General features: G+C 44.3%; 1 protein-coding gene across 6 annotated transcripts in view; it reads right to left on the bottom strand.

The window, feature by feature from the left end:
- Positions 1-14687, bottom strand: part of LOC135904073 (pregnancy zone protein-like) — a 178177-nt gene that overhangs the window by 44637 nt on the left and 118853 nt on the right. For all 6 annotated transcript variants that reach the window (XM_065434661.2, XM_065434666.2, XM_065434664.2 and 3 more), the window contains exons 5-11: positions 9909-10088; positions 9173-9228; positions 8916-8985; positions 8070-8183; positions 7665-7749; positions 3854-3959; positions 2723-2953 (exon numbers count right to left, since the gene is read on the bottom strand). In XM_065434661.2, the coding sequence (XP_065290733.1) occupies positions 2723-2953; positions 3854-3959; positions 7665-7749; positions 8070-8183; positions 8916-8985; positions 9173-9228; positions 9909-10088 (842 nt within the window). The remainder of the gene's footprint in view (positions 1-2722; positions 2954-3853; positions 3960-7664; positions 7750-8069; positions 8184-8915; positions 8986-9172; positions 9229-9908; positions 10089-14687) is intronic.

Raw genomic sequence — 14687 nt, forward strand, 5'->3', positions numbered from 1 at the left:
GAATCTTTCTGCAGAAAGATTGCTGGCGAGGCAAATTCCAATGGAACGGGTACGGGAACCCTCGACCACCCACCGTTCTCACGCGATCCCCATTCGTACTGTTTCCTGGAGTGAAAAGAAAATCTACACGCTTGACGCTGAATTTGGACGGATACCAGATTCGACAAGTCACCAACGTCCGATTTCTGGGCGTTACCTTAGACCACAGGCTACTCTGGCGCCGCGGTGTTGACCACGTTGTGGCGTCATCGTCACCCAGGCTACACGTGCTCAAGCGAGTCGCTGGCATACGCTGGGGCAACCACCCGACGTCGATGCTACGACTACATACAGCGTTGGTTACCAGTCGAATCCTATATCAGCTACCTCTGATGTCACCCTCAGACAGCCAATACGAGCGCTTAGAAGCCATCCACAGAAAAGGTATCCGACTTTGCCTTGGAGTCCCTCAGCCAGCGTCAAACGAGAAAGTGCTCTACGAAGCTGAGACACGCCCTCTACGACTTCAGGCTTCCCAGGCTCTGATGATCCAGCTCCTACGATTGAGTGAGTCTACGCCCGGTAGAGCCCTCTTAAGACGTATAGGTAACAGGCCACGCTCACATTTTTATGCAGCATTGAACACGCTTCGCGTATTAGGATTGCGCTGCTCGAGACAGAGGGAAAGGATAGAACCACCCTGGACATTCGAGGACATCACATGCAACTTAGGTGTACCACGATTGCAATCAAAGAGCTGCATTCCATCTGCAGAAGCCAAGTCATTGGTCCTGGAGCACCTGAGCACGCTTTACCCGAATCACCTACAAGTATACACAGATGGCTCTGTCAAGGCAGACGAAGACCGCTGTGCAGCTGCATTCTATATTCCCTCTCTAGGATATACGTGGTCTGGCCGTCTGTACTGTATAGCCTCGTCGACAGTTGTGGAAGGCGTAGCAATCGCTTCTGCTCTGCGCAAACTAAAGACTTTGCCTCCACAGAATGTGGTGGTCCTTACGGACTCAAAGGCCGCATTAGAGCAAATATACCGTGGTTTGCCATCCCTCAAGTTCCCACGCAAATCACTAGCCATCGTGAGAGAACTCAACAACAAAGGCTTCACCGTAAAGTTTCAGTGGATTCCTTCCCACATTGGCATCTCAGGAAACGAAAAAGCTGATGCGCTTGCATACGCAGCACTCTATCATCCTCCCAAAATCAAGGCTCCAAAAAGTAATCAAGTGCAACAATCTGACGTTCGAAATCACTTTGCGTCGCTTTGGATTCCGCCGCATATGCCCTGCGTAACCAAGAGATTGCACCGAGAGGAAGCCACACTTCTATATAGAATAAGGACAGGATCTGCTTATACACCGGCCTGGTTATTTAAAACGGGGCGAATCAATTCTCCGAACTGTACGGCATGCAACGAGACAGGAGACATTGAGCACTTTTTGTGGTCCTGCCAGCAATTCCAAGATGAAAGAGACACTCTCCTGAAAAATCTGCAAAACAAGGACCTTCCGCATGCACGCCTGCAAGACCTTATATTTCCTGAGGGATCAGTTATAGCCCGCAAAGAAACTTCACGTCTCCTCATCGACTTTTTAAGGGAGACCGGTCTGATGGACATATGGTGAAACCCTTCAGCGGTATTGTGCGAGACGCTCGGGCGGAGCAATTGCCGGCCTTGTTCGCCAGGCTAAACCCGCCTGTTGCTATACAATTCACCACCACCACCACCACCCCGCATGGAATTCCCTTTTTCCATGGAAGAACTAGAAGCTGCGCTGGCTTTGTGCAGGCGTTCTTCAGCGCCAGGACCTGGCGGTATTACATACCGTGCCCTGTGTAACCTAGGAGACCAAGCTCGGAAGGCACTCTTGCTCCTGTACAACGACTCCTGGCAGACGGGTACGGTTCCGCAAGAGTGGAAGTCAACTCGCCTCATTCCACTTATCTTGCGGTAAGGAGTACCAGACAGCGTATTTGAACGCCAGTATCTCGTTGTCATGCCGAAAATAAAACTAAAGAGCACCAAATAAACACTCCGCGCGCTCGGAAGGTAATGTGAACCATGAAAAAATTAGGCAAATCAATAAAAAATTATGTAGAGGAAGGGAGAGGTGGGGCCCATTGGTTCCGAGAGACTTGTATACATAATAGTTTGTCTTTCCTTCGCTTTCCATTATTTATTACTCTCCGACGTGTACACATCCACCTCTCTCTCTGCACCATCGAGATTATTTTACCTCAAATGACGTTATATGCTAGAGTACATGAAAACACCCCGTTTCTTATTTATATCTTGAGCTGGTAAATCGCTGACAGACAGGCAATATTTATCGCCAGGTATTTCAATAGCTCGCTTCGTGCTTTGCAAATGCACCTAGATTTAGCACAGAATGTCGAGGTGATAGCATCGCTCAGCCACTTTGCAACACGCCACAGCCAAGTGAACCAATGCAGGCAAGTCCTGCAGACGAAGCACGCAACCCTTACCAAGAAAACTTGGACAAAACGACGGTAATTGTTCGGCTTTCGCAAAAAGTTACAAGCGTTCCCACCAGTAACTAAATATAACTGAAGCACTCTGCAGCGAACGACGTCCATTACACCGTGGAACGAATGTCGTGCACGTAACTTATATGCTTAAGGATTTGAACTTATATAATGAGCATGATATCGCTGGGCAGTTTGCCTATCAGTCCACTTTAAGACATTCCGCTGAGGTACTCACCCTGCCGTAGAAGGGCATGGTAGGCTTGAAGTAATTCTTTCCGTGTTCTCCTTCCAAAAAGTTGAGCTCGAGAGGGTTGAAACTGCGACTGATGAAGTTCGTCTTGTTCATCGTCACACCAGTTCCGGTCTCATTCACTTGTGCCACGAGCGAGATGCGCTTGTAGATCTCATAGTTCTCGTTGAAACGAAGTAGCGTCGTGTTAACCGTCATGTCGAAGCAGCCGTTGATCTGCACCACGCGGCGAGATTAATTAATTAATTAATTAAACACATAAATAAGTAAATAAATAAATATATAAATAAATAAATAAATAAATAAACACAACCGTATATCGCAGTTAGGAAGCAATTACGCGATCATTCTTACAATGCACGCGGCCGCTTACAATCAGGCGGGAACATGAACACGACGCACTCAGAGAGCATTTCTCCCACGTCATACACGTGACCATCTTTAATGATTTATTGAATGACGCGAGGCTCATCAGCAGAGTGTTCGATTTGCTTAACATCTATCGAGAGGTTAGGCAGCGTTCGTATTCTACGGCATCGTGAGGGTAGGTAGATGTTGACGACACTGTTGACAACAGCTGGCTACCTGGCTACCTACTTACCTCACTGGCCATCCCTGCGAATGTTTAGAATAAAAGTAACCCTCATCTTTCATTTAAGTTTGCGTACGTATTCTTAACGCAGACAGGTGCACGCATTATGAGAGCGCCTCGAGTCATGTGCTAGCAGTAGTGCTTGCATGCGCAGGCTCTCCACTATCCTCTATGCACTGTCTTGGAAAATGGTCTATATACGTTCAAGCAACCGTAGGCATGTATTGTAAGTAACCTTACCTACTAAAACTGACTTGAACGTAAATCAACAAGATGGCAGTGTCGAATCTACTTGATTCTCAATTTCGGTACGGTGCGGCGCATCAGTTTCACAGAGAAGTGGTTCTTGTGGGGAAAGGAGGAAAGGCTGGCACTATCTTCTGCAACCCTTGCGGGAGCCCGGCTCAGCGCCAGCAGGGGGGATGGATATGTGAGCGAAGGAGATAGAAGGAGGGAGAGCAGATTCGACTCACGCCTCCTATTTCGTTTCTACCTGGCTAGCTCAAAGCATTGAAGCAACTTACGGGTCCCGTGTGGTTGATCTTGGGGTAATCGTCCTTCTCCCAGCTGTAGCGCTCATACGTCACGTTCACTGTCAAGGTTCCATCGACAGGCTGGCCAAAGGTGTAGCTGTGAGACAAAAAAAAAACGTGCTCAATTAATTGAAAGTAATTATCTAATGAACGCAATAGTGTAACCCTATTTGTCAGGTTCGCCATTGCCGTTCTGAGTATGCTTTCCCGCACTACAAAAGTTGCTGTTTTTCCTTGTCGCTGCTAGTATGCTAATTAGTATTAGTATTATCTATTACTATTAGCAATAGTATTACAATATTAGAGTATTAGTATCATCTATTAAGGGGTTATGCTGCATTTTGGCTACTTTTATTATGCTTCACCACAAAACACAATTTGTTCTAACTGCATCGCCGTTATGCAGATTTGTACTGCAGCAAAGGACACTCGGCATTGCAGAACGCATACAAGATTCTTGCCAAAAGTCCCCTCAAACTTCACTCGTTTTTTCTTCCTTTCTTTTTCCGCTGTAACTTACGTTCAGTGTGTAAATAGTCCAGATGTCTAAAGGAAAACAGCGAGTAAAACCAAAGCGAATAAAAAAGCTCGAGCAGTTCATAAACAGTTCGCCACAGTCCAATAGCTCCCAAATAGTTTTTGCCTTTCCCATAAGTATGGCAGCAGCTTCAAAGTTACAAGTCAACAGCGGATACCTTCGGTTATCGTTCCATGAACTATTATGCTGTGACTTCCATCAGAATGTCGATTCACAGTTTGATAGAAGGCCGACCTAAGGTACCAAACTTTCAGAAATATTGCTGCTGTGAAGGCGTCATGAAAACTCGAGAATCAAAGAATTATTTTCCGCGTTATCTGGTGATACCAGCCGATCTCTTACGAGGCTGTGGCGATACTGTTGCGTAGCTTTACCGGCTCACGAAATGACGTTGAGATTCGCATATTATAAAGCAATGTTTTTAGGAATGCGAAGGCATATATAGTTTCTGGAATATAACCGCTTTAGGGGAAAGCAAAAGAAGAGAAAAGAAATACCTGCGAGATAACGAGCTTTTTCACTGAAGTCTGAAAAACGAATGACGAAGCTGTTGTGTACGAACGCGGCTGCTTACGCAGCAGCTTGCCTTTTCCCATTAGACTTTCACTTTTTACGAGCGCGGCGCAGTTCGCCAGTGAGCCTTAGCAGCCCGTGTTGTTCCAGAATTTGCATAGAAATTGAATGCCGCGAACGAAGCGAATGCAATTCGTGGGTGGCCGCGCTACAAGACCTGTCTTTGTGCCAATACTTATTGTCTGCGTGCATTGTGCGTATCCGGCAATAATTTGCATGTTCAAGCTACCATGAATCTTCTTTCGCTTGCGCGCTTACTTCCTGCTGCTGCATTTTTTTTACAGTTCCTACATTCTTCTTCGCCTACGTTTCGGTATTTCGTCTTTATAGGATGCGAAGTCGTAAGTCAGAATAACGGATTTCTTAGTGTGTTTGCAGAACGAGCAATTTTTCCCTATTTTACCCGGTTCCACGGGTACAACGAGAAACGGGGATTCCACAAACTCCATTACTGGTACAACGTAGATAATTGAATATGAATTTAAAGAAAAACGTGAGCGAACGATGGTTATTTATTAATTATGTACAGCTGCATTACTCAGGAGTTTATTTCAATCAAGCCTAAACAAAATAAGAAATTAATTACAGGTCCTCGCTTCTGTGAGGAATTTCACGCAGTGCGTTATTCCGAGGTTGCTGACCTTAAAATATTGGATGCGAATTACTTCGGTATATGCTGTTAAATCTCCGAACTATAAGTGCACTGTTTACACGGTGTCCATTAAACGTGTCGAATAATGTGGCAGCGCTTGCATATTTGGTCATACATTAAATTAAAGAGTCGTGAACGCCACATTCAGCCTTCGCATGAGGTGATTGGAAGAAACCGCAAGTCGCCACCCGAAATTCCCGTGACACTGTCAGCGCCATCTATCTGGAAGTATGAATAACTGCTTTTTGCGCCTGCATTATTTCTCGAGAGATGGCCATGGCACGCCGCTTTAATGTTGCACCCGAAGGGCTGGATCTACATTTTTTCAACCACACAAAGCGTTTAGAGAGGTGCTTAGCGCTTTATAAATATTTCCGAATCTGGCATATCAAACGTAAAGCGCGTTCTTTAAAGTGTAAAAAAATCAGCTCATTCGGAGCGTAATACAATTCATGTTGCGAGGGACGACTTACGATGAGCCGAACGCCGTTACAACAAACGAGTTTACTACTTAATAAATGACTTGCATAATGAAGGAGACGACATGGGCCTGGCCAGCTCTGTGGCCACCAGTATAATGAAGAATGTTGCCTGTTCAACGAAATTATCTGCTCGTACCTGGATAAATTTTGGCCCTTTAGAGCGAAGTTTGCTCCAACGTACCCGCACGGACTCTTGTTGCAACTTGGCGCTAGATATTCTGACAGACATGCATGTCTATATACAGTGATGCGAAGAATAATGACAAGAATTGCTTTGTAAAGAATGAGTGATCGCGACTCGAGGTGCTTTCGCGGCATTCGACCCCCTTCAGCTGTTTGCGCCATTGTCTGGAGTCAAAACTGAGCACAATACCGCCTTCGACAATATCAGGTTGATGTTCTAAAACAAAAAAATGAAACTGATTTCTATTTTAGACACAATCACTACAGCATGTATCGGCAGCTTTATTTCGCCTTATTTCGTGTAATTGACGCGATCTTTATAAGGAAATGACCTGTATAACGAAGAATATTCCGGGTCCCGCTTTCGTAGTTCGAAAGGCGCGTTTGACAACTTCAGAAGAAAAAAAAATGATACGCATTTCTTATGGTCAGAATAATGTCATATTAATGTCCTCATCGCCTGCCCCATCATGAAAGTTGAAGATTATTATGTTTACTAATGCCGCCGTTCATCGCCGCAATAACCACTCTGAACGTGACGTTCCGCTTATACCACTGGAAATGCAAAACCCAAGCTTCAGAAATTTCCAGGCGACTAAGCTGATCGTATAGGTTGTGGCGGAAACTCTGAGCATCACACCATCCCCACCGATCATCGGCTCTGAAAGCAGTGAAGGCACTTTTGTGCTTTCTAAGAACCTGTGGTTTGTACGAGCGCCTTTGACTCTTGAGTACTATACGTTGACGTCTCTATATCCACCCTCTCTCCCCTTCTCCCTTTCCTCGGCGTAGGGCAGCCAACCGAAATACTGACTGGTTGACATCCCCGACTTTCTTATATTTCTCTCTCTCTCTCTCTCCGTGAACAGCTTGACTGACATATTATGTGCCCGCGAAAATAAAACTCACACCCCAAGTTCTAACGTGCCTCTCTAACACATGCATAGAGTACACATAATGTAATAATCAGCAAGTCGCTTTTCATCGCACCTCAGCAGTTAGGAAGAATGGTGTGGGCCATACCTTGGGAAGTATATGCAGCAACTGGCAATGTCGATTCGACTTTGCCGTGGAATACTTGATGCGTCACTTGAAGTGAGAAAATCACGTGTCTGCTGCCTCCTGTTTTATCAACTATTACGTCATACCACACTGCTCCTATCACCTTCTTAGATAATCTACGTCGGCCCTCAGTGTCACTAAAGAGAAGAACCTGTGCTGGACGAGTACGCTTTCGGTATAATTGATAAAAAATACACGTCTATATATTACTTCGAACGACACGAATAATAATAATAATCGTAACAGCGCGGCATCCATTCTAAGCTTGTGGTACTGAGAACGCGAACGGAAGGACATAATAAGCGGACTCACTGGGCGCAAATCTTCCACGTGATTTCCTTGGCATCAGCGAGAACGTAGGATGGCGGCTTTATGGTAACCTCGAACTTCGGCAACACTGCAATAAAATGGATTATTATACATTATCTTTTGTTTAACCATTCTCTAATGAGCAACAGTTAAACACAGAAGAAAAAGAAACACTTTATGGTGGGTAGAAGCGCGCAACAAAAACTCATCGAGCGTCGACTGCGCACGATATATATATATATATATATATATATATATATATATATATATATATATATATATATATATATATATATATATATATATATATATATATATATATATATATATATATATATATATATATAGTGTGTAAATGAATTTAGTATCACCGGAAAAGGGCACACATGTGGTTCTGGCTGTACTCACCGTATTCGTTAACTTCGAAGTGCTGTCTTACAGTTTGTGTGGGAAGTTCGACGACGATCTGCCACAGACCCAGCTCAGGCTCTTCTGTGAGCTGGAAATCTCGCTGAACGATGCCTGTGTAAAAAAGAAATATGATACGTTGCAATGGTCTCTAACCGGCATTGAGTTTTGGATTAGCACCACGTAGCAAACATGACTTGAACGAGAACGCATGAAACGCAAAAGGTATATTTTGACAAAGAGAGAAAGAAAGATAAAAATAAGAGCAAGAGAATGGTGAGAACAAAAACGCATAAATAATAGTGTACGTTCAATTACCGCAGCGATAAACATAGCTTTCAGTTGTTTTAGTTGCTGTTGGTGTTGTTGTTCTCGCTGCTGTCGCTGTTGTTTAATGCCGCTTTTGTCCTTTAATACTACTGACAATGTATTGCGCGATAATAATTAAGACGATCATGATACTGACAGAAACTTTAGCGCCAAGAAAGATAGTTAGCACTTTCTGACTGTTGCTGCAACACACACAAAAGAAAGGGTCGAATCACAAGAATTGCGCAAAGTAACGTGGATGATTCACATAGAATTCTACTGATCACGCCGAAAGCACTGTTCCCCAACAGTGCACGAAGATGTAGCCTTATTTGACACAAATATTTTGTATTGTCTTCATAAACATCATCAAAGGTTTTGTTTGTTAATTGTTGAAATCTGAATCATCAAATGACATGCGTCTTTTCTCTAGTGTGCATGTTATTCCTTCTCTGTTCTTGATGCTGCGGTCATCACATCAACTCCCCAAACAAGGTTAAAGCGTACCAGGATCTCAACAACATCAGCTCCGCTTACCTTTTTCAAAAGAGACATCGTTCCACTGAGCTATCCTAACGTCGCTGGGGCTCGTGACATAAATGGTAGCCTAAAGGGAGAAACAAAGCAGAATACACGGTTGAACGTTATCATTTTTGTCTGTTTTTACTAAAGTGCTAACTCAGGGAAAAAAAGTCCTTCCTAAATAATTGTGCCACAGACAAGAAATTACTACCTCTAGCTAAAAGAAAGCGTTCCATATAGTGGTGCATGGATTATGATATTCTAGCGCTTACCTTGACATCCGTGACAGGCTTCAGCTCGTTATTGATAGGCAGCACACGGAATTGAACTGAAAGGCAAATTTGATCGTTAGATTATGTAACTGTCTTTTCCCCGCGCCAAGACAGCTCGAAATTAATCAATCTCCACACGCGCGGTTTGCACATGACCCTGTAATAGATGCGTCTGTAATATCGTACTTAAAATATGCGCTCACCAAATTTCAAAAAAAAAAGAAAGATCACATCTGCGAGTGGACTAAAAACTGTACAAACATGAACAACTACGCAATCAGGATATTAGTGTTCGCGAATTTCTCCACTGAATATTGAAGGTTCCATAAGGTAAAATACATAGCAGGTTTAAACTACCAAAAGTTCACCTATCGTACGCCAAAACGGCATAATTTTCTTTTGGATACATTTATAGTGGATATGAAGGTACATCCACCATTTAGAATATATACGGAAGCTCTTTAACTGTGTATCCCGAAGCGCAACGTTAAGCCCAACCAGCTTATAAGAAAACTGCATAAGCGTTTGACATCACATCGCATTATGTGCGCCTTTATCAAAACGTACTTCGCGAACACGAAAACTTTACTATCTGTACAATGACAGCAGCATTCTCCTCAGCAGCTAGGCGTAGGAGCCAAGCCGAATGCTCTAACATAAGACACTATGGTCAGAAGTAAAAATAAACACACTAACAAAAAAGACAGGCAAATAGGAAAAAAAACACTGCTCTCACCTTTCTGCCCCGGCTTGTATAGTGCCTTATCCGACTGAACAAGAACAGTGTTTTTGGACTTCTGGAAGTCGATCTCCTTCCGGTCGCCGAAGACATAGTTTCCGAAGGTTCCGTTTACTTCGATCTTTGCTTGACTGTCGAGATGCTCGGGCACTCGGAACGGTAGAAAGGCACTTTCACCTGCACACAACAAGGTTTGGCGAAGCATGTTTCAAACGGTGTTGTCGTGGGTGAGCGTGTCTTGAGTATGAAAACAGTATATACTTCTTTGACGTGCAACATGGCCACTACCGTGTTCCCCTGCAGTATAGCTGTAATGCAGACGGAGAAAATCGTGCACCAGGCACGTCCCGGTGAAAGGGTCTCGACGCAGGAGAGCACTTTCCGGGAATGGAAATCACGTGTCGGATATTCAGGGGGACAGGAAATATCGAATCTGTTGCTGCGGCGCGCCTTGGCTTATAGGCGACGTCTATAGCCTGTGGGTAAACCGGCTCAATATTCCCGAGGAACTTCACAGTCATGAACGTAAGTGACGTAGGTATGCCTAGAAAGTACTAGTTACTTCGTTTTAAGAGTGTATTAATACACAGGTTTGCCTTTAGGGCTTCATAATAATATCATCCTGGGAATGTGAGGTACCAGTGCTAACGTTGTGCATTTAAGAAATTTCGGTGTAAAGCATTCCCTAAAAACGCTCGAAAAGTCGAAATTCCATGTTCTAATAGTGTATTCACCTTATCATAAGTAATCGTTGACAGCGCAAGCAGCACTCACCGTTGAAACTAACAGTTATTTCTGAGCATTATTTCCATTTATTCGTTGACGTTGCCACTTTGCGACAAACCTAAAATGCTATTGCATCAGCTTGCTGCGGCTGAAAGCATATTGCCTTCGTCTTTTTCTTTTTAACACATAATTAAAGCGCATAGAAATGCCACCTCACAGCAGTCTCAAAAACCAGCCAGAGCCAGCCGGAGATGGGAAAGGCCAATCAAAGAATGCGCGGATGACTTCCACAAGTGCCTGCTCACGCTGCGAAAACCTTTTACCAATTGACCAACATACTTGCCAACACATTAGCCATCATATTGGTCAAAATATGCTGTTAGAAACAAAGAAAAAAAAAAGACGTTGCTGGCTGTGACTGGTTGCAGTTACAAGAACAATCGACAGTGTGCTGGCGACAAGTTTAGCCGGGCTTTCCTGTCGGTGAATTCCTTTTATTTATTTATTTTTTGCAATGCACGTGTTCGAATATGTGCTATGAAGTAATCTGCCGGTTCTGTTTCTCTGTTTCAATACAGAGACAAGCAAAATTGGCGCAGCATGTCAGCTCGCGCGACTTCCGGCTGCTCAGTACCTTTCACTGACGAGCTCGCGAAGCGATTCAAAAAAGGGAACACCGCATGCATTTAACCGGATTCTCTACAACAGCCTCTAACATGAGGAAATTCTGAATTGTGCGTCTAGAACACGCGGCAGGCGTGTCTCTATATTGCACCGCGCATTGGTGCTACTAACGAATCCTACGTCTATCCCCGGTGAAGCCGCATCTGCCCTATATTGCCTCACGCATCACCCCGTGACCAGCGAGGACGTCTGTCATTCAATCAGTTGCGTCATTAGGGGGACGCTAAACGCAAGTACTAAGTCGACTTGGATTGTTCAAATACAATTACAGAAACCTCGCAGTGCTTGTTTTGTGTCAAGAATAGATTTAGTTTATGGGTAAAATTCCGTCTGAAGGGTCTGCATGCCTTTAGCGCAATTCAAGTATCCTGCCCCCGTTCGGCGAGTGGTGATGTCGCATACGCCATCGCCGCCCTTTACTCCCGTCGGTGAGTAAAACGGTGCCCGACAGACGGCGCTACCATTTATTTATTTATTTATTTATTTATTTATTTATTTATTTATTTATTTATTTATTTATTTATTTATTTATTTATTTATTTATTTATTTGCGCAGTACGTCACTGGGAAACCGGGCCAAGATTAAGGGTCCGATTCGCCGCCGCAGCTGCTCTATTTGGAGTGGCGTGGACTATTCGGGAATCTCGCGACGTCACATGGACATGGCATTCTCTTCTACTTGCAGTCTGTGTGACTTTCACGAACCAGCAAAACCAGTGCAGCACTGTGCGATAACGAAATTATGGAAACGCGAGAGGACGGGCGACACAGAGAGGAAAAAACAAAACCTCAAGACCGCCCGCGTCGTTGTCAAGAGTAAATTCAATGAGTTCTTTTTTTATTGAAATAGAACTGGACAAGTAGCATTTTCTTTCGTCTTAAAATGCAATACAATTATCTTTATATCAAGAGTGTTAGAGTACTCGTGAAAGAAATATAATAAGGAGTGTCTTCGTCACCGGCTAGTACGTGAATGTCCCGGGGGAGTCTCTATTCGTACCCTGCATTTACCTCAATTTCTCAGTTACAAAGGCTCTGGCCACGATAATACAGTGAAAGCGCGTTAATTCGAACTTCAATAATTCGAATTTATGGATAATTCGAACTGTACGATTTGGTCCGACCAAGCTCCACAGAAGTGTATGTATAAAAAAGTCCGTTAATTCGAACGCGAGAAGGTTCCCTCACGGATAATTCGAACTACGCTCGCCTGGCACACGGCCAGAGAAACGCGCCTACTGCCTACACACAAGGCTGTATTGCCTCCGAAACGGAGAGAACGGCGAGAGAAGGCAAAATCGGAAAAAAAATCTAACCGATGAGGGGCCAGCCAGAAGGCAGCGGCAGCTGCCGCCTCTCCGTTCTACGTAACCTCCGAGACTTTATGCCCGTTGCGAATCTCGGAGGCTTTGCAAATCTTGTACAGCTGCTAATGTTGTGCGGAGATGGCACGGCAAGCGCCATCGTAACACAGCGAATCAAGTTCGTCGCAGCTGCGCTTGCAATCAAGAACCAACGAATCAGGGCCTTCGCCACCTTCACATGTTCAGCGTCTTTGTCTCGGCAGTCTTCATCGGTTGTGCACGTCTGTTTTCAGCTTAGGAGGTATCGGCCATCGCGATTCATTGTGATGGTGTTAAGCCTCGGCTAACGTTCGTTTCGGTGGACATCGGTAGTGTGGCACAGTCGGACCCAGAGCTTCGACTTCAAGATGGCGTGTTCCCGCGGCACACGCCATCTTTTTCTGACATGCCAAATTTCTGACATGCCCTACTGCTTCCAAATCGCAGTGTACTGTTGCTCTCCTTCACTTTCGTTAGTTCGAACTTTCGTTAATTCGAACTGAAGCGGCTTCCCCTTGCGGTTCGAATTAACGAGCTTTTACTGTATTGACTCCGCAGGTTTTCTCGAGCACTAATCTACCATTTTAGCTTGACTTAATATTTGCCTTTAGCGTCGCTCTAATGCGTTGCGATTGTAGAGGGCCTTAGCGACAAAAAGTGCAATTGGATCAATGCGATCAGCTGCCTCTTCGAGTTGCACCCACCATGTTTTTTTAGGGCGACATATGGTTGTTCGAACTGTTGGCCAATGAGTCGTCGACACTTTTCTCGCAACCACAGTTTGTCTTTTGGTGGGACAGTGCCGCCGACAGAACGTTTCTGGTGAGGTTGTGGACTGTGTTGGTTAATTTTATTGCTCATTGTGTAAAGGTTCTAAATGATTCATTGCATAAATGTGGTGGATGCACACGTACCTATATCTATGCACACTTCCTATAAGGAATAGACAGCAATAACTAAGAATTGTCAAAGATCTGTTACCGCGTGCATGCATGGAATAGATATAGATGACAGCGAAAGCAGCCTGTTATTTTGCATGTGTTATCAGCTGTAAAAAGACAATATTTTCGAGCATTATTGAGTGCCTAAAAAAACACGAGTACATAGCGTCCATCGCAGCGTGCATGACAAGCTTAAGAAATATTCACGGTTTTGTTCTATCTTTCTATAAGTGCCGATTACTAAGCTTTTGCTTTTTTGCCATGCCGGCGGAACGTCCGGTCACCAGAGAATCCTGAGAGATTAATGCCTGCATAGTAAATACTTCCTGAAGCCTCGCTTCATAGCAGCGTGAATAAAAACAGGTGTACCGTACATAAAACGAGCTATTAGAAAGAGAGGGATTAATGTGTGCATTCTGCTGACGCTGACGCTAATACATTCACGAAAATACGCTTAAGCAGTCGGCAATAACAACAGCGTTTTGTGAAAAAAGAAAACAAAGGACGAGTAAGGTGAGTACCCAATAAAATAATTTCTGACATACTAACACTTCTTAACGTAATGCTTCCGAACCTAATGAATGCCAAACGTCAGACGAGCCAGTCAACAAGCAAGAAAGAAAGAGAAGAGACGCGACTACACAAAAAGGAGCATGTCATAAAAACACCCTCTTCCTCATTATAAAATTTATTTGCATATTGCTGCGCGCACCGGCAGTAAGCCTTTTTCAGAGTTTTTTCCATTACTGCGGAATGTATTTTTAATCTCTTACAAAGGGCGGCTAAAACGAGCACTAAGCCCTGAGTGCCTCGGCGAGTATATGGGTGTTCCGGCGAGCCAGATTAAATCTCCTAAAAAGAAACCTCCAACATCTAAAGATAAGAGGCGGGCTTCCTTGTGCCAGCCATAGTTTATGCAGTAGGTGAAATATCGCCCACGCCAGCCTTGTAGCTCCGAAAGCCCATCCCTTCTCTGTCTCTCTCTTCCCGTCCTGAGCCATACGTAAGTTTACTCTCGTGCTTGGGAGTAGGATCATCGTTTATTAAAACTGCTGCCGTAGTTCAGGCGCTTGATATATTTC

Source organism: Dermacentor albipictus, chromosome 1 (genome assembly GCF_038994185.2).
Source record: "Dermacentor albipictus isolate Rhodes 1998 colony chromosome 1, USDA_Dalb.pri_finalv2, whole genome shotgun sequence".
NCBI classification, from domain to species: Eukaryota; Metazoa; Arthropoda; class Arachnida; order Ixodida; family Ixodidae; genus Dermacentor; species Dermacentor albipictus.